This window comes from Sceloporus undulatus, chromosome 4, assembly GCF_019175285.1.
Source record: "Sceloporus undulatus isolate JIND9_A2432 ecotype Alabama chromosome 4, SceUnd_v1.1, whole genome shotgun sequence".
Taxonomy (NCBI): Eukaryota; Metazoa; Chordata; class Lepidosauria; order Squamata; family Phrynosomatidae; genus Sceloporus; species Sceloporus undulatus.
Genome location: NC_056525.1, coordinates 140932664 through 140951324, shown reverse-complemented (window position 1 = coordinate 140951324; position 18661 = coordinate 140932664). Strand labels below are relative to the sequence as shown.

Genomic DNA, 18661 nt, shown 5'->3' with positions numbered 1-18661 from the left:
ACATGTAGAGACACACACAAATGGACACAAACATGATTGCCAATAAAAGCATCAGATGTAGACTGGCTCTTCTATTTCAAAAATATATCTGATTCAAATCACCATTTTTGAAAGTAATATGCAAACCACAAAAGAACTGCATTACATATTCCAAAGAAGTTATAAGAGAGGAAGCACAAGTGCCTCTGCTTCCTTTCTTTGAATTTCTAGCTTAATGATAAAAGAAATGCTAATTCTTTCCTATCTTGGGAAGATACCTGTATATCAACGGAGGAGTTCTCTTTCCAGATAAATTCAACTGACAATTTTCTTGTGACTGAAAAACTAACTTTAGTTTCTGTAATTGTTTATCTTCCTTTGAAAAATACATCCACAAGAGGATGATGGGCATTTCAGACCTAGTGCATTCTCTCAGTGCAAGGAGGAACAGCTAGTCCTAACATGTCTTACCAGCACCCAGTATGAACAGAGGATGCACCCTAGAATTTGTCTTGGAATACATTCCATTCTGCAGAGTTTTGTACAGCAGGCAGATCAGTCTGGAAAACCCATTTAATAGAACAGCTTAACTCTGTTATTTTTCTAAACTATGTGGTATGTTGATTACATACACTGGAAAATATGGGAAAACCCTTCATGCTGGTATCATATTTGTGCTAATTGGCTATGGCTTCTTCCCTAGCAACTTGTGGTGGAACAGTAGCTGTTAGCTTATGGCCCACCATTTTGAATAGTAACATTCTAGTTGATGTGGGGATCTTTTTTTATATTTCCTATCTCCTTGAGCTGTTCTAGTGTGGGGAAAAGATTTAAAATAATAATAATAATAATAATAATAATAATAATAATAATAATAATAATAATTGGAGAGAAACACCCCAGCTGGCATAAATAATGTGGGGGCATAGTGAATTTTATACCCATGGTCGCTAGAGGGCATACAACAAAAAATATTGTAAAATTGGGGGAGACATTTGGAAGAGCTGTGGATTTTGCAAGGTCTGGTATGGGGAGACACACAGGCAGTGTCCAGGCCTCAGGAAGTTGTGCTATAAGCTGTACACTGGATGCCCTGCAGACTACATGTTGTACTCTTATGATCCAAAGACCATCAAGTGATAACAACCTTACCGCTGCTTAGTTATGGATGGCTTCAGCATGTCATTGTAGTCATTTTTCTTGAAAGTAAACTTCCGAGCTTTGCAGCATCTAGTCTTTCCTTAAATAATAAAATTTTCATTGGTCTGTTCTAATCTGGTTATTTCATAAAATTGGTAGGATGAGCCAAGTAGAATATTCTTTTCTTTTTAACTCTTCTGGTATTGTTCTTTCTTGTTGTCTATATTTCTAACTTGATTTCAGTATAAAATAAAGTTCCACTGGGAAGGAAATAGAACATGAGTTAAAGACATCAAGTGATTAAATTCCTAGTCTTTCACCGGTGTGAATATTACTTTACTGATAATAGGAACAGTACTGCTAGTAGTAGTATTGCCACTATAATTCAGTCAAGTCACTCTCTCTCAGCCTCAGAAGAAAGCAATGGTAAATCACCTCTGGATAAATCTTGCCAAGAAAATCCAGTCACAGAATCACTGTAAATTGGAGTCAGCTTGAAGGTACATTACAAGAACAACAACAATAACAACCTAGACAGTCTAGTTTCCAACACAGATAATGGCCAGAATTCATTTGGAGACTTGTGCCTTAGTAAGTGAACTTACATCTGTGGGAAATAGAATTGAACAGTCTCACAACATCTATATTCAGCAAGGGGCTAAAGTTACATTTATACATAGGGGAAGCAGCAAAGTGACTGTTGCACATCAGGACCTATGCACAACAGGATCAATGAACAACGGGACCTGATGCACAGCGGCACCAATGCAGAATTTGACCCAATGCACAATGGGACCAATGCTCATCAGGCACTCCCAATGCTCATTAGAACACAGGCTAGAGAGTGTTAGTTTGCATTGGTAAGGCCAAATGCACATCAGGACACTCTTGCTGGTGCCCTGATTCACATTTTTGCAATTCAGTAGGGGGATACCTTAGCATCCCTGTTATGTATGACAGAGAATTTCAGCCATTGCAGCTTTCTGCAGCAGGATTTTGTCCTGAACCCTGAACCTGTCTAAGCCTCTTCATTTTCTGTCAGAAAACAGCAGCAGTGTACCTGTCTGGATGTGCATGCTCTTGCTTAGGAGTTTTAAAATGGGGCCATTTATCTGAATGTTACGTATATTCTGAAATATACATAATGATTGAAGGCAGTATGTGCGCAGTTCCTCCAAACAAGGGTATGTTACATTTTCTTCATAGTTTCCATGAATATCTGAGACCATATGGCAGGAAAAACAGAATACTCCACAGAATTAAAGGGCAGAAATATGGTAGGGTTTTTTTTAGTTGCTTTTCTAAATGTCTGTACTCTCCTAACAAAGCAAATAATATAGAAATCCAATCTACCGGTAATTAAAATAAAATAAATGCTAGACTAAAAGTAAGAAAGACAATAGCAGGTTGAAGTAAATAAAAGTGCAATAGATTTAAGGCAGACTTACAGCATGGTGTTGTGCTTTTCGAATGGAAAAGTGTTTGGTAGTGTTTGGTCTAAAGCAGAATACCTGTTAGTATTCTAAAAAGAGAAATGCTCGCAAAGTCCTTCAGTTTCTTTCTTTGTTTGTTTTTTAAATATGAGGATGGTCACTGTAAAGTACACATTTGATGTGCAAAGTATGTTTTCCCCATACTTTCCCATCACCAAACCTCCCCTGTTTGAGTTGTAAGAATGTACACCATGGGGTCAAACATGTCCTACCATTTTGAGCTGTAACTTCCTTAGTTAGATATAGTGGTAGTATGCTTTCAAGCATCAGGTATAGAAAGTAATGGCATCGTTGCATTACATAGGTGTTTATTTGTTTATTTATTTATATTTTAATTATTTATAGTGATTATTTATTTGTGTTACAGAAGGTAGGTGAGGATGGAAGGACCAGTGAGGGAAGAGAGGGACAGTCCACCAGATGCAAGCTCTGAATTGGTCTTTGCCTGCCTGACTCTCTCTTTTCCTAACATATTTGTCTATGCCACTAAGGAAGCCCATTTGGATAGTGTTTTAGATACAAGTGTTACTCAAAATAGTTGTCTGTGAGCTAGGGCTGATCCATGAGCCATTGGTTGCTGGTCAACGGCAAGTTTCTAGGAAAGAATTGTTCTCTTGAATCTCATGCATGCATTCCTTGAAGCTAGTTCCTGTCTAAGCTATATTACCACCACCACCCTTGTTCTTGAGGCTCTCAAGAATGAAGGAGATATGAAGGACAAAAACCTGTTCAGGCATCCCTCCAATCATGGATTTTTTTTTTGCACAAAGTCTTCCACTTATTCAAGGATTAAAAACAAACCCATATGCCCACTGGAGAATGGGATGGTGACTCACTCTGTGTTCTTTTCTAATTTCTGCAATTCATCATTGCGTGAATAAGAAGAGGCAAAAGAAGATTTTAAAAGGACCATATTATGCCATCTTTTGGTTAACCAAAAATGGTCAGCATTAGAAGAAGTCAGCATAAGTTGGAGATACCTCCTCTGTCTCTCCCTGACATACACACACCAGAACTCCTAGCATGGCATGCGGAAATGGTTTAAATGAATTTTCAGTACTTACTCTCTGTGACCCAGATTGTATCTACAGGAAGGAGAGGAAAGTGTTATTATTTTGCCCCATGCCACAAGGCAGATGGAGAGGTACATGAGTTAAGGAAAGATGATGGAGGCCTTTGTTTCCCTCCATCAGAATAAAATTAAAATTTGGAGGATAAAACCTGATAAGTTATTGCTTCCCTCAGAAAAATAAATGAACTGCTTTTAAAGAAGAACCACTACTGCTGGCTGAGGAAATTTATGGAGATTTTTGTTTTCAAACTTCAATAAAAATTTCCACTTGTTGCTTTACCAGACTAAAATCACAGATCCAGTTTCACATCATTAATTTGCATATGCTGTTTAATGCCAGACTTTGAAAGCCAGTAATTTAGAGGCCAGAGAGCACACACACTTTTATTTATTTTCTTTAATTTTTATTATTTTTGTGTCCTTTTGTGTTTTCTCCTCTCAGGATACTGTTTCCTTTCTGCATGTCATTTTGTTGCCATTGCATAAAAACGATGAATACCATGAAAAGTGAAGAGTACATTTCAAAAAACAACCAAACTAAAGCTCAGGTTGTTTTCTCCAAAGACTACCATTAGCAGAGGCCATTTCTGTCACCCTCTTAAACTTGTTCAATTTTTTCTCTGCGAAGCTCGGGCCACCACAATGCATTTATAGGGTAGTGTGTATTTTCACCTTAAAAATTGGCCTGGATTGTTCTTAGATCGTGATATTTACATTTGTGTTGGAACGGGCCTCTTGTTGTTTTTAACAGACCTAGAAGCTGTACAGACTGGCGAGAAAAGAAGAGGCTGAGTGCCAGAGTGGGGGCATGGCAGCTGCATAACCCAATTCCACCCCTATGCTGGCATGACATTGCATGCCCCAACATATGGTGGGAGGCATCACAGTGCTCTGATAACGCAGCATGTACATGTGATGTGCCAAAGGAGCGCCAAAAAGCCACGGCACTGGTGGCTATGGCGCCCTTTCTGCAGTGCAAAAAGCTCCTTTTTGCTCCATGGCAAGGCCAGGTTGGGGCCACAGTGTGCAATTGCCATGGCCCCAATCTGGCTAGGAAAGGAGTGGCGTCCTGCTGCCCCTTAGGGCTTGTCTGTACAGCCCCCTTGAGTCTTTTTAAGGAAGTCTAAAACTTTGCTTATCCCACCCTAATGTTGTTTCACCTGTAATTAAGCATTCACAGTGATAACACTCTGCCTTTTTTCCTGTCATTGGTGCACAGTTCTGTCATTGTGTCATGAATCCCATTTTGGAAGAAAATCCCATAAACAAACAATAAATTGTTGTGTCACTGTAAACTTTTCACAATACGTATTAGTAATGGAAAGTGTGAAAGAGACCACTTTATTTAGCTGGGACTATTCTCTGACATGTCTGAAAACCTCTCTATGTTTTGCTTCCTTAGTTGGTTCAAAACACAGTAATCATACAGTTGTCAGTATCAGTCTCAAGGTGGAATGCTATAGCAAGGTGTGTAAATCTGCCCATTTTACAACCCCGTGAAGTGAGAGTTCACATTTATTTAAAAATATGGTGATGTTTCAGCATCATGCTGTTTCCTTATGTATTCAGTGAACCATGTCAGAGTTGTATAGTCATTCTCTGAATTTTCTGTTGTCAGCTGGAGACATATTGTCCAAAACACCTTGAGTTGATTTTTCATAGAATTTTTCCTGCCTTTAGCTTTGAATAGAGGCTTATAATGACACCATAGGGTTCTCTGGAATTGGTATTGTTACGCTGCAGTTTCATCACTGCATCTCGAAAGACTGTCAGCAAGTTGTGCAAAAATAAATATTAAAAAAGGAGAGATTTGTGTTCTTTTACAATTAAAGCCCCCATTCTATCCCTGATATTCATACACTGTTCTGTGCCCTTTGAAAAAAGTATGTTCTCAGTTCAGATCAACTTAATAATATGCATTCAGAAATGGGCAGAAATGACAGCTACAGTACCTTGGTAGTACATGGCAAAACACTTTTTTGTTTTCCATTTCTACACATTCAAAAGGGGACAAAATTAACTTAGCCTTCTTGGCTGAGGGGGTGAAATAGACCATCCCCTTGCACCACCTTCCGGGTGTTGTGGGAGCACAGCATTTACATGCCTTACACTCCCAAGCCGGTTGGAAGCAATGCAGTGTTTATATGCCTGAGTACTGTATATGATTCTTCAAAATCTTCATCCCACCTTTGTGGAATTTGTTGAATATACTGCAATCAGGTTTTTGTTTTTAAAAAATTCCACAATTGTTTCACAATTTGATTTTTGATGTAGAAACATATATATGTTTCAATTTCTGATACACTGACGTGTTTTCCAAAATTTGCAGAGGCCTTGCCAAACACAGCAGACACATCGTTAATTCTAAGACAATTCTTCTGCACAACTTTGGTGATCAGTGAGGTTGTACAGACCGGCACTTTATGCCAGCCTGTATGCGGACTAGGGCTAGATACAGGCTAAGTGTTTACATGCTCACAAATCCTCAGAAATAAGGAGTCCTGGTGGCGCAGTGGTTAAATGCCTGTACTGCAGCCATTCACTCAAACCACAAGGTTGCGAGTTCAAGACCAGCAAAAGGGCCCAAGCTCGACTCAGGCTTGCATCCTTCCGAGGTCACTAAAATGAGTACCCAGACTGTGGGGGGCAAATTAGCTTACTTGCTGTTCACCGCTATGATCTTTGGAATAGCGGTATACAGTGGTACCTCGGGTTACGAAATTAATTCGTTCCGCGGCTAATTTCGTAACCCGAAAAACCTTCGTAACCTGAATTGCCATAGGCGCTAATGGAAAAAAATAGCTCTCTGCTGCCCTCCGGTGGCGGCATAGCGCCGAGGTTTTTTCGTAACCCGAAAAAACCTTCGTAAGCCGAAACAATAAATCCCTATGGGATTTTTTCGTATCCCGAAAAATTCGTAAGCTGGGTAATTCGTATCCCGGGGTACCACTGTATAAATAAAACAAATTATTATTAATTATTATTATCCTAGCCTGCCACCCGGGCACCAACTTGGCACGTGCCCGTTCAGACAGTGCATGTCATGATGACACAAATGGTGCTGCGCACAAGGGACGTCGTAAGGCTGTGCCGCAGCCCTTATGGCACCACTTCTGGGGCGCAAATAGGAGCAGCGTTTCACAGCTTCTATTTGCACTGGGTTGGGGCGTGGCATGCGGCTGCTGCGTCCCCAACCTAGCGCTTCCAGGGATGGCACAGAGCCTCTCCTGAACAGGCTGTTTGTACAGCCCCAATGTTACAACTTGCCTCACTGTTTTCATTGGAGATTATCAGATGGGAGCAAACGCCCATCCTTAAAGCATGCTAATAGCATTTGTAATTTGTTGTGGCACCAGAGCTCTCAGACACAAGGTTGTATCTCATAAAACTGCAAATTCCAGAATTCCATAGCATTGAGCAATGGCAGTTAAAGCGATGTCAGACTTTATTAATTTTGCAGTGTAGATGCACCCTCAGTCTTGGTTTGTTTAAATTAAATGGTAAAAAAATACTGTGGTAAACCTGCCAGTCTTCACTGATTGCATCTGTTGTTGTTCTCAATACTTGCATTTCATTCTTTCATCTTGGCTTCTTACTGCCTTTTCTTCCCTCACACTTAACTAGTAACATTTGGTATACTGAATGTATTCTGCTGTAACTGTCTTTGTGGATCCATTTTTGAATGCATTTTTCTTGCACCATCCATCATTAAAAATAATCAAACACCTTCTCTGTTTTTTACTATGCAACACACAGTCTGTAGTTATTTGAATTATTAAGAGAAAATCATATGACGGAGTAGCATAGTGCACAGGTGCCTTTTCCTTGCTCAGGAGGCAATTGTATTCTCTATATCTACATCCCTTCAAGGATGTTCTTGAATACTCAGCTCTTGCATTCTGTGACTCCTGACTGTTTCTCTTGTTTTCTATTTCTATTTAATCCCTCCCCATGATATCCTGAACCGCTCCAATATTGGCCTCACTCTCAATAAGATCTTGAGACTGAAGTGAGGTTCCTGGACTTCAGGCCCAGCCTGGAGGGTTAATGATTCTTCTGGATGCATGGCTCCATCTCCAGTCATTTAAGGCCAAATCTGGAAGCATGGCAACTCTCTTTTTAAAGCTGGTTGAAAATACTGTTTTTAGCTCCAATGTACTCACTCATAATAGTTTCTGAGAAATATCTAAAATGTATACAAAACAATCTATCTTGTAATTACAGCCATTATGTTCTGAAGACATGTACAACACAAATATTATTTGGTTAGTGTGGAGGTGGGCATTATCTCATTTTAAAAGAACTGAAAATAGTTTAAAATAATTTGTTGTGTGTGAAGTATTGGGACCTCATGGAGATGTGATTTTTTTTAAAATGTTCAGCTTCTATATAATGCTGGCTCTGGAAAATATGCTATATCTAAGCCAATAATTTTTTTAAAATCCCTTTGTTTATTTTAAGGTCAATATGTTTGAACTTCACATATATTTTTTTCTTATTTGCTCAAGAGGCAAAAAGTAGGCTGTAATTCAGTTTGTTTATTCAAACATTTATTGTTGTTGCTGTGTGCCTTCAATTCGTTTCCGACTTATGGTGACCCAAAGGCAAACCTATCAGAGATTTCTTGGCAAGTTTCTTCAGGAAGAGGGGTTGCCATTGCCATCCTCTGAGGCTGGGAGAATGTGACTTGCCCAAGGTCACCCAGTAGGTTCTCATCGCCAAGCCAGGATATACCACCACATTTATAAAAATGTATTTTATAACAGTACTGCAAAACCAGACGGTACAAAACAAACCAGGATGAAACATGATAAGTAAAATGCATTAAAAACATAATGTGTTACAGTCCACCTAACAGATATCAAAGAAGGAAAAAAACAACAATTGGTTATCATTCAAGAATAGGTGGCTCAAGTGGTTAAGATGCTGACTCTGTTGAGCATGTCCAAAGGAGGGCAACTAAAGTAATGAAGGGTCTGGAAACCATGTCCTGTGAGGAACGACTTAGGGAACTGGAGATGTTTAGCCTGGAGAAGAGAAGCTTAAGAGGTTATATGATAGCCCTGTTTAAATATTTGAAGGGATGTCATATTGAGGAAAGAACAAGCTTGTTTTCTGCTGCTCCAGAGAACAGGACCTGGAACAATGGATGCAAGCTCCAGGAAAAGAGATTCCACCTGAACAATAGGAGGAACTTCCTGACAGTAAGGGCTGTTTGACAGTGGAACACACTCCCTCGGAGAGTGGTGGAGTCTCCTTCTTTAGAAGTCTTTAAACAGAGGCTGGATGGCCATCTGTTGGGGATGCTTTGATTGAGAGTTTCTGCATGGCAGGGGGTTGGACTGGATGGCCCTTGTGGTCACTTCCAACTCCATGATTCTATGATTGCAAGATCAGCAGGTTAGCAGTTCAAGGCCTGGGTGCCGCATGGTGGGCTGAGCTCCCATCACTAGTCCCAGCTTCTGCCAGCCTAGCAGTTCGAAAGCATGCAAATGCAAGTAGATAAATAGGTACCACTCAGGTGAGAAGGTAAACAGTGTTCTGTGCAATCATGCTAGCCACATGATCACAGAGTAGTCTCTGATCATGCTGGCCCTTCAGTTTAGTAATGGAGATGAACATTGCTCCCTATGGTCGGACACGTCAACCTTGTCAATGGGGAATACCTTTACCTTTATCTTGAAGTTATGCATAATGGACATTATGTTCTTACAGTAATAAAGAAAAGGTCTAAACCTTTTAAGGAAAGAACTGCATAAATACTTTCTGCTGTTCCCCTTCCTGTGGGCATGAGAAGAAATGAATCCTTGGTTAGTCCCAACTAGAGTAGACTCATTCAGTGACTTGTTGAAAGATAAATCAGCACGTAGGCAAATCCCATTGATTGAAATTAAGGTAAGATTAGCAACAGAATTAAGGTCAGGAATTTCACATCATGGCTTCAAAATTTCCAGAAACGTTTCATGTTAGGCAAAATTACATCTACAGAACATAGAAGTATCATGGAATAATGAGAGTTTTTACAAACAACATTGCAGATTAATGCTAAAATGGGAAGTGTTGCTTATAGGGAGACATAGTGGTTTTATTTATCATCATATGGTAGTCCCTGTGTGGTAATCAAACACTTCTCTGCATTCATCTGTGCCATGTCATTCAGGCTCTGTACAGATGGGCCCTATGGGGCGCCGTCGTTACATGTGAGGAGAAGTGCTTCCAGACGTGACTCGCCCCTCGCACGTGACGAGGGCATCAAAATGGTGGTGCCCTGCACATATGGGTGCACGATTTTGACATGATGGACACATAGCGTCCGCACGTCCCGGCACCTTTGTGACATCGCAAGTGCACCATTGGCGCCTTGCAGCGTCACAAAGGCACCACAAGAAGAACCCGCTTTTTGCGGGTTCTTTTTGCTCCATGACAGAGCTGCGTGGTTTGTCCGCTGCGGTTCCTTCGCAGAGCAAACCAGGGCAGCGGGACACCACCCTTTTTGGGGGGTCTGTATCCCACCTGAGTCTCAGAAGTCCACTTCACATATTAATGTTTCATTCATATGTGTATCAGATGAAGAGATTTAAGAATGGTGGCACTGATGTCAATTGTTTTGTAGTAGATTACTGATGTGTGGCCATAGACTAGTAAAAAAACTAGTACAGCCTGTCATATTACATGGGCCATTCTTTTGCTAATACTCACATTACAAAAAGTACATCAAGTTATTTCCGTGTTCTGATACGCAAACTGAATGATGCTCTCTTTAGACTTTTGTGCAGCTTGCATGAATGTGGAAGTCAGTTGATATTGTTTTTGTATCTAGAGAGCAGTCTTCATCTAACTCATGGCTGTTTTTTCTTTTGTGAAATATTTTGTTAAATGTTCTGTATTGTGGAGGAAATTAGCAGACTCCACTGTTTTTGAAAGAATTTCCAGTCTGTTTCCAGTCAAAATTTGTAGTGCTAGTTATGTATAATATAGCCATAATAAAATACCATATCTCCCTATTTTATGAGCCTGCCTGAATGTTGAGCCTCTTGAGGAAGGTATATTTAAATTAGAAATTGGTTGTTTTTAGTAGGTATGTTTTTAATGGGTACATTTTTTTAAACTGATTGTGTATTTTTAATTGATGTTCATGTTTTAACTGCATTATGTGTGTATTTGTTTTATTTAGACAGGCTTTTGGCTATTGATTGTTGCAGAAGGATCTTTTAATGGGACGGCTGTACATTTATTTTCATTGTTTTAAATTTCGGCTATTTCTGGATTGTCTGTTTCTGGATAGTGTATGTTTCTAGATTGTTTTATTTAATTGATTTCGTGTATATATGTGTGTGTATTAAAATGATTAACAAACAAGGTTGAAAAATATAACAGAAGCAAAACATTTCAGCTTCCACCTTCTTCAGTTGGTGAAGATGAAACAGAGTTGCACACAAAGTGGCAGTTTACAACGCAAATACATACACACATTATCTGAATAAAGATAAATAATTATTTAAACCTAGTTTTGATTTTGTAGGGAGTATTTTATTTTATTTTATTGGTATTGCACTCTTGTTTTTGTGTTCCCCATAAGCGCCCAGGGTATCTAAAAGCCTACATAAAAACATTGCATGAGACAGAAATATATAAAATCAAAAATTATAAGTATCTGTTGAGATGCAACAAATACTAACTAAAACACTTGCTTTTCTCCTGAAAACTCTTACAAATTGATCTGTCTTTGATCAGCATCTGAAAGCATGAAGAACTACCAGGTGTCTAACTGAAGGATGTTTCATCACTGGGTCACAGAATTCCATTGGAGATTCTGCTATGGTCACTGTGAATTAACAGGGATTTCTTTGGCGCTTGTTTAGATCACAAAATGCTAAATAAAGATTTTCTTTTATTGGTTTCTGTTTTTGTTTTTTCCCCTCAGGGCCGCATCTGCAGAAAAGCTGGGAAATCAAAAAAATCCTTCAGTCGTAAGGAAGCGGAAGCAACTTTTAAGAGCTTGGTGAAGACCCACGAAAAGTATGGGTGGGTCACTCCCCCTGTGTCTGATGGCTGATACAACTTGCATCCCACACCTCAGACGCTAAAAAAAAACGACAACAGAAATGAAGGACTCTTTGACATTTCCTCAATGCTGTATACCACATCCATCCTTTTTCTACTTCAGCTTCTGTTAGATATCATGAATGTCATGGAGACATCCAAATTATTTATGAACAGATCTGTTTGCAAAGGGAGGGAGGGAGGGAGGGGAAATGCTGTATACGATTATATTTTGAAACTGGTGAATGATCAATTGATCATCTTTAAGTCACTTTAGAAGAGATGTTGAGATTGTATCACTTGCCCCCACCATCCTCTGCCCGACTTCTCCATCTGAGCCACACATCGCCGCCTGCTTTTTCCCATGGCACAGCAGCACCAACTAGCCATATTGGAAATTCCATCCATTGTTGCTTAGTTCATTTAAATGTAAAATGAAGCCGTTAATATTTAAATAGGAAAACAGTGCATTGCAGATCCATGTTTGCTGTACTGTTTTTATTCTATGTTTTCAAGCAGGTCAACCTAACTTGAAGATGTGTTTTTTCCCCCTGTGGAGCTGTGGTCTGCTGTGGCTAAATTTTAGACCTCATTTGTGCTCTGTAATATGACCTTTGGTTCATAACAAAACAGCATTCTACCAAAGACACAAGCTCTAGTGTTTTTGGTTTTTATTAAAAACAACAACATCCTGTTGGGCAAAATGTACTTAGCTATGGTGATATTGTGGTGTGCCGTGGTTCACCATTAAATGCAATGTGATCATATAAGGGTGAGTTGAAGGAGGCTTAGGTCCCAGATGAACCCATGCCAAGGGGCTGTAAGAGGTTGGTGGCCAAATACTTCATATCTTTCCAGTTGAATGAGGTACTTCTAGAATAGTGTATTTACCAGTCCACTTCTGCAACAGCCAAAGTTAAACAAAATGCAGAAGAATTTGTCTTAAACGTATGGTACTCAGTTCAGAATGATGGATTGGTTACAAACCTATGTCAGATTTCTGAGGCATTTTTGTAACTATTTGCATGCCTGAATTTTCCCATCCCCCTACATTTAGACAAAGTACATTGAGCCCGATGTCAGAAGAATCAGTTAATATAAATAAATGTCCAGCAAGAACCCCAAGGATTCACATTCCTTCTTCTATTGAAACAGGTTTTTAACACTTCATCTAATGTTCCTAAGAATACAAAAGGTGAGTTTGAAACATGGAACTCAAATGGAGAATTGTGTTGGACACATTCTAAATAAAGTCAACCGAACCATGTGATTGCCTCAAGATTTAAATTATTTTTGAAGGGCTACTTTTGTAGCACTAGAAATCTTTCAGATCTATATTGCCAGAGGTAATTGGAGTGAAGTGTGACATTTGAGTTGGCTGGCAGTGGATGGTGATGCAGCAGCATGCATAGCCTCAGTCACCTTGTGGACTAATTGGTCATTGCAACTGATGCAGTGATATGTTGACTCTGTCCAGGAGCAGGAAATGAGGGGAGGATGTGACTTATATGTGTGTGTGCGTGGGTGTGAACATACACAATTGGATGGAAGCTGTGCAGAGATGAACAGAGGATTAGGGGTATGGATGTAAATGTGGCTATGTGGAGAAGGGATTATGGGGATTATCACACAGGGGTTTACCATGGTTAAAATGCTGACAAAATGCTCCAGAAGCGTGAAGGTGTAATAGCCGGTCATGCTTCTGAAGCATCACGAAAGAATCTCCTCACCTCTCCCATCAGCAAAGTATTTGTGGAGCAGCCATTTCTTCATAACAGAGGTTCCCATTATTGAAGAAATGGCATCTCTGCTAACACTTTGATGATGATCAGCTATTACACCTTTGTGCTTCTGAGCAAAGTCGTGGGTGTGATAATGTTTGCATATATAACATGGAAAGCCATTATATTCCCCATCATCTTGTATGGATGTGGGAGCTGGACAGTGAAGAAAGCTGGTAGAAAAACACCTCATTTGAGATGCAATGCTACAGAAGAGTGCTGAGGATATCATGGATGATCAAGCAGACAAACAGATGGGTTCTAGAACAGATCATGCCTGAACTCTCCTTGGTAGCCAAGATGATTAAACTAAGACTGTCCTACTTTGGCCACATCATGAGAAGGAATGAACCATTAGAAAACACGATGCTAGGATAAGTAGCAAGCAGTAGAAAGAGAGGGAGTCCACATGCCAGATGCTTGGACTCAGGGAGGTCACAAGCCTGAATCTGGAGAATGAGCAAAGCAGTTGAGGAGATGTCTCCTCCGCTGGGTCACCATAAGTCGAGGTCAACTTGAGGGCAGTTAACAACATGTATAGCATGCCTGTGACTAGACATGCATAGAAGCAGGTATCAAAATAACTATATGGAAAATACCTACCCAGAAACTCTTGTTCTATTTCCATTTTACAGTACAGTCCACCTGCGCCATACGCAGGCTTCCCATACATGGACTTGAAGTCATGCAGATGGGAAGCCCTGGAGGACATACTGGCGCATGTGCTGCACTGCACATGGGAGCGCACCCCATTCATCTTTATGGGACTTGAGCATCCACTGAATTTGCTTTACGCTGGGGAGTCCAGAACAGATCCCCGCGTATGGCACAAGCAGACTGTATTACTAAATAATGTCTGGCATCCTGTTAGTGACATACACAGGCATAATGGTAGGGACTACAATAACAAAATAGTCCAACTCCCTGCCATGATGGGATATACAACTAAAGCAGCCCTATATTTGTATATTTCATTATTCCTGCTTAGTTGTAGCATCCTACATTTAGCCCTGCTTAAATTCATTTTGTTAGTTTTGATCCAGTTCTCCAATTGTCAAGATTGTTTTGAATTTTGATCCAATTCTCTGGGGTATTATCTCCTCCTCCTCCTCCTCCCCCCCCCCCCCCATCTGTAAGTTTGAGAACTACAGTTCTCCCTCCGTTTTCGCGGGGGATCTGTTCCAGACCCACCCCATGCGAAAATGAAATATGGTGCATATTCAAATCCTATTGGCTTGAATGGAGACACAGCCCCACAGAGGCATGCAAGCATGTGCCACTGGCATGTGCCCCATTTTAACCCCCTCTGTTCGCCTCCTGCAGATAGTCAAAGGACACAGATCCCAAGTCCACAAGAATGGAGGGAAGACTATATACCTTCTATTCCATCACCGAAAGAAATTTAGAAAAATGTTAAACAACATTGGGTTCAGGACAGAACCCTGAGGCACTCCACTGGTCACTTCTCTCCAGTCCAACTTACATTTGCATATGACTCTACCTCAAAAATTCTGTCCCTGATAAAAGAAATGGTCCTTATGAGCTAAAGAAATCTGCACATCCTCAAAATAAGATTGTGGACAGTACTGAACAACAGGTTCTGTTCTAAGCACACTAGCCAATCAAGGATTGTTTGCTAGATTACTTTCTTCCAAATTTGTCAGTCTTTCCCCATTAAATTTAGAAGGTCGGTCGGTCGGTCTGTCTGTCTATGTTGATAGAAGGAAGATCAACTTCAAGCCTTAGCAATGAGGAAGATACCGCTTGCGGGAAGTGCCAGCATTTCCTTCAGGAATGCAGGACATTACCACACATGGCTTTCAAACCATGATTACAACTGAAAAATATGGCTTTAGCAATATCAAATGACAATGCCTCTGACCCTTAGCTGCTGTATCCCTCAACCATGATTAGCACGTCCCTTTGCGATTATGAGGGAACCCACAACTGAGCTGTCTATACCACAAGATCAAGGTATGAAATGTTACTCCCAGGACAGTCACATTACTGCCCATCACGTGGTGTCGGTGTCCCTTCATCTTCCTCCTTGCTCTCCTCCCCCTTCCTATTGCCAAGCATCCTGGTTACTTTTTTTCTCCCTGTTTCTTTTTAAAACTTTTTACTGACCTCTGCAGCATAGCTCTGGAATTGTGTGAGTTACATTAAAATTTAAAAATAATAAAAAATACCAAACTGAGGCAGGGAGGTTGAGTTAATGGAGTCTCACAAAGGAGTGCAATGGCACCAGCAGCATCAGTCACACTATTCTGGAGATGAGTGATATTGGAGCTCTGAATGTGATGTTTCCATTTATCTTTCCCGATATGATTGCTGCGAGAAAGGGCCTTGACTCTGAATAGTTTCAACTGTTTCAGCATAACTCTACCCCATAACTTTATCCCCAATATAGGAGCTCCTCTAATTGTGGACCTAAATTCTTTCTTAGGCTTCATGTCTGGAGATGTTCTGCAGCACTTGACCATACCTTACCAATATCTGGTCCTAAGCAGAGCTTTATTCAGTTGTTAAGTTATGCAGAGGGTTCCTACAGCAGATCTAGGCAACACTACAAAATAATACTTCTTATAAAGTTAGCTAAGGGATAGTCTCTTCAGAAATGTAGGTTGATGATCCCATATCTTTGAGTGTAAATCTACTCCACAAAGTTTGGTACCGAATGATGTTTGTACTTAAAATATAAGAGGCCATAATCTCAATTTGACTGGACTTCTTTTATTACTAATTCTAACTCACACAACATATTTATCACAAGATTTGATGGGGAAGCACAGATTTCTAATATGGATTTGAGGACAACTTCAGTTGATTAAATTGGTGGATTAAATCTTGAAGCTTGAGTTCACTAAGTGCTTTTCTAATAGCCAGTAGAAACTGAAAGAGAAGTATGCTGCGAGGTGCCATTTCATGCTCAACAATGTCCAAACTGTCAAAGACTGAGGCCCTTCCCCACTATTGCACATGCAGAAGCAGACTAGATTTGTTGCGTCTCACTTCACCTGCTCCTATACACATGAGAGCATCAAGTCCGCTTAGCAAGCACAGGGCATATGGACACATGGCACACACAGAATGAAACAGCCTGATATCTACTGTGTAAGATGTATTTGTGTGTACAATTCACAGCACATTTCAAAGACTTTTTCTTACATGTATTCAGTATTAAATTTGCTTTAAAATGTATTTTTATGCCTCATGATACACAGATTTATGTGCACCTGGCGAAGAATCATGTTGTCTAAAATAGATGAGAGAAACACCCCAACTTTCCCTAAATGTAATTCCTTAAACAGGTGATGTTAGGCTGCCTTCAGATGTCTTTTAAAATCCTAGAAGTCCCAGACTTTGTCCCTGTGCTTTCTAATTTTATGTGGAGAGCCGCATGATGTTTACTTCATCCCAAAGTATTTCCTGGGGGCTCCTAGCATTACCAAGACCTTTCCTTCCCACTCCAGAAAACCCAGATTTTCTGAAATAAAATGTATTTGTACTTTTCCATCGGGTGACACACACTCAGCCTCAGAAGCTGGCAAGAAACATGCCAAGAAAACCCTAGGGTCGCCATAGATAAAAATTGACATGGAAACATACAAAAACAACTTTACTTGCGTTGTCCTAAATTTGTAGAACTAACTAAGACGGCCATCACCAGCACACAGCTCTTGTTTCTAGGAGACAGATTCAAGGAAAATTTAAAAAGGGGCAAGAGGAATGCTAGCACTAAAAGTGATCTTGATGCTTAACTACTGTAATCTTGGCTACAGCACTTCAGCACTATAACTACTGAATAATTCAAAAGGCTCAGTGGAAATTGGTGAAACGCCTTCTGAAATGTTGCATTGAGACTGGATGTGATGTGCTCAGTGGAAGGGGGGAGGCACAAGACACAAGGCAGCAAGGAGGGAGAGGAACCTGGCATATTGCAAGAAAGATTTCAGGCATCTCATGAATAAGTAGGTACACTAAAAAAAAATGGAAACCCAATTCTTCCAAAGTGCCCCCCACCCCTTTCTGTAAATGCCCTTACCTTATGGGATCACCAGCTTTATTTTCACCTTGTTACCATCCACTTTGCCTATGACACAGGGAAGCTTAGGCTAAGCATTTCTTCATACCACTGAGCCAAAGCAACACATGGCATTGTTTAGTGTATAAAGGAGAGTAGGAGCAGAAGCAAAAAGCTTTGTTCCAAATTGTTTTGTTCTCACTTCCATCTGTCTTCTCACTTATTTATACTAATAGCTCAGGTTAATGGTGTTACAATAATACTATCCAAGGGATCCTACAGTGACTTCCCTAAGGGAATGTCACATGGTGGTAAATTGTAATTCTACTACTACAAACAAAAAAGGTGAACTGCACAGCATGAATGTTCGAAATTGTGCCAGCAAGTAATAAAAAGTGTCATCCTTGAGACAACAGAGCTGCCTAATGAATTTGCTAGTCCTTTTTAGCATTTTTGACAGTTCCTGCAAAGTCTTAATTTTAAAATAGCAATAACTAAATTAAGAACTTTACTATTATCGTGTCTTAGCATTGTCCATGAAGCTTTTGATGAATGAAGCTTTTGAAATGGCTTTTGAAACATAAGTGTTCTCAGGCTGTGGTTGTGGTGGATGTTGCTGTTTTTAAATCACTGAAATGTAACGGTTCCAATTCTAATTAAGTGTCTCCATGATTTAGAAGCCCTTTCCCCTTCAGATTATGACTGCATTAAAAAAGATTTGTAGAGTCGTTCAGTAATGAATCCCTTCTCTCCCACATTCTGGAATACAATAAAAACCTAGTTGATCACAGTTAACAAAAGGAGGATTAAATACATAACTCTAGAAACAGAAGTGAGGAATACCAAAAACCTCTGTCACAGCATACAGTAACAGAAGAAATCAGTGTCATGTTGCCATGACCGGAGTTTGACCTGCGTTCTTGCATTCTATATTCTTGGGTTCAGCAGGGGGAAAATATACAATATTGATGTGAGACCCAGAGTTAATGAGCAGGTTGGATGCTGGTTCGAGAGAGTTTTATTCTATCTGCCAGAGCTTAGAAAAAGGTTGGGGGGATTGGGACTACATTTCTCACACCCACTAGCAAGCATAGCTAGTGGCCATACTTACTGTGGGTTTCCAGAAGTT

General features: G+C 40.1%; 1 protein-coding gene across 1 annotated transcript in view; it reads left to right on the top strand.

Moving 5' to 3' along the window:
* UBE2QL1 (ubiquitin conjugating enzyme E2 Q family like 1) overlaps window positions 1-12994 on the top strand; it is a 36771-nt gene extending 23777 nt beyond the window's left edge. Inside the window, exon 2 of the mRNA XM_042463843.1 lies at window positions 11609-12994. Within this exon, the coding sequence (XP_042319777.1) occupies window positions 11609-11740 (132 nt within the window). The 3' untranslated portion in view covers window positions 11741-12994. The remainder of the gene's footprint in view (window positions 1-11608) is intronic.
* The last annotated feature ends 5667 nt before the right edge of the window (window positions 12995-18661 follow it).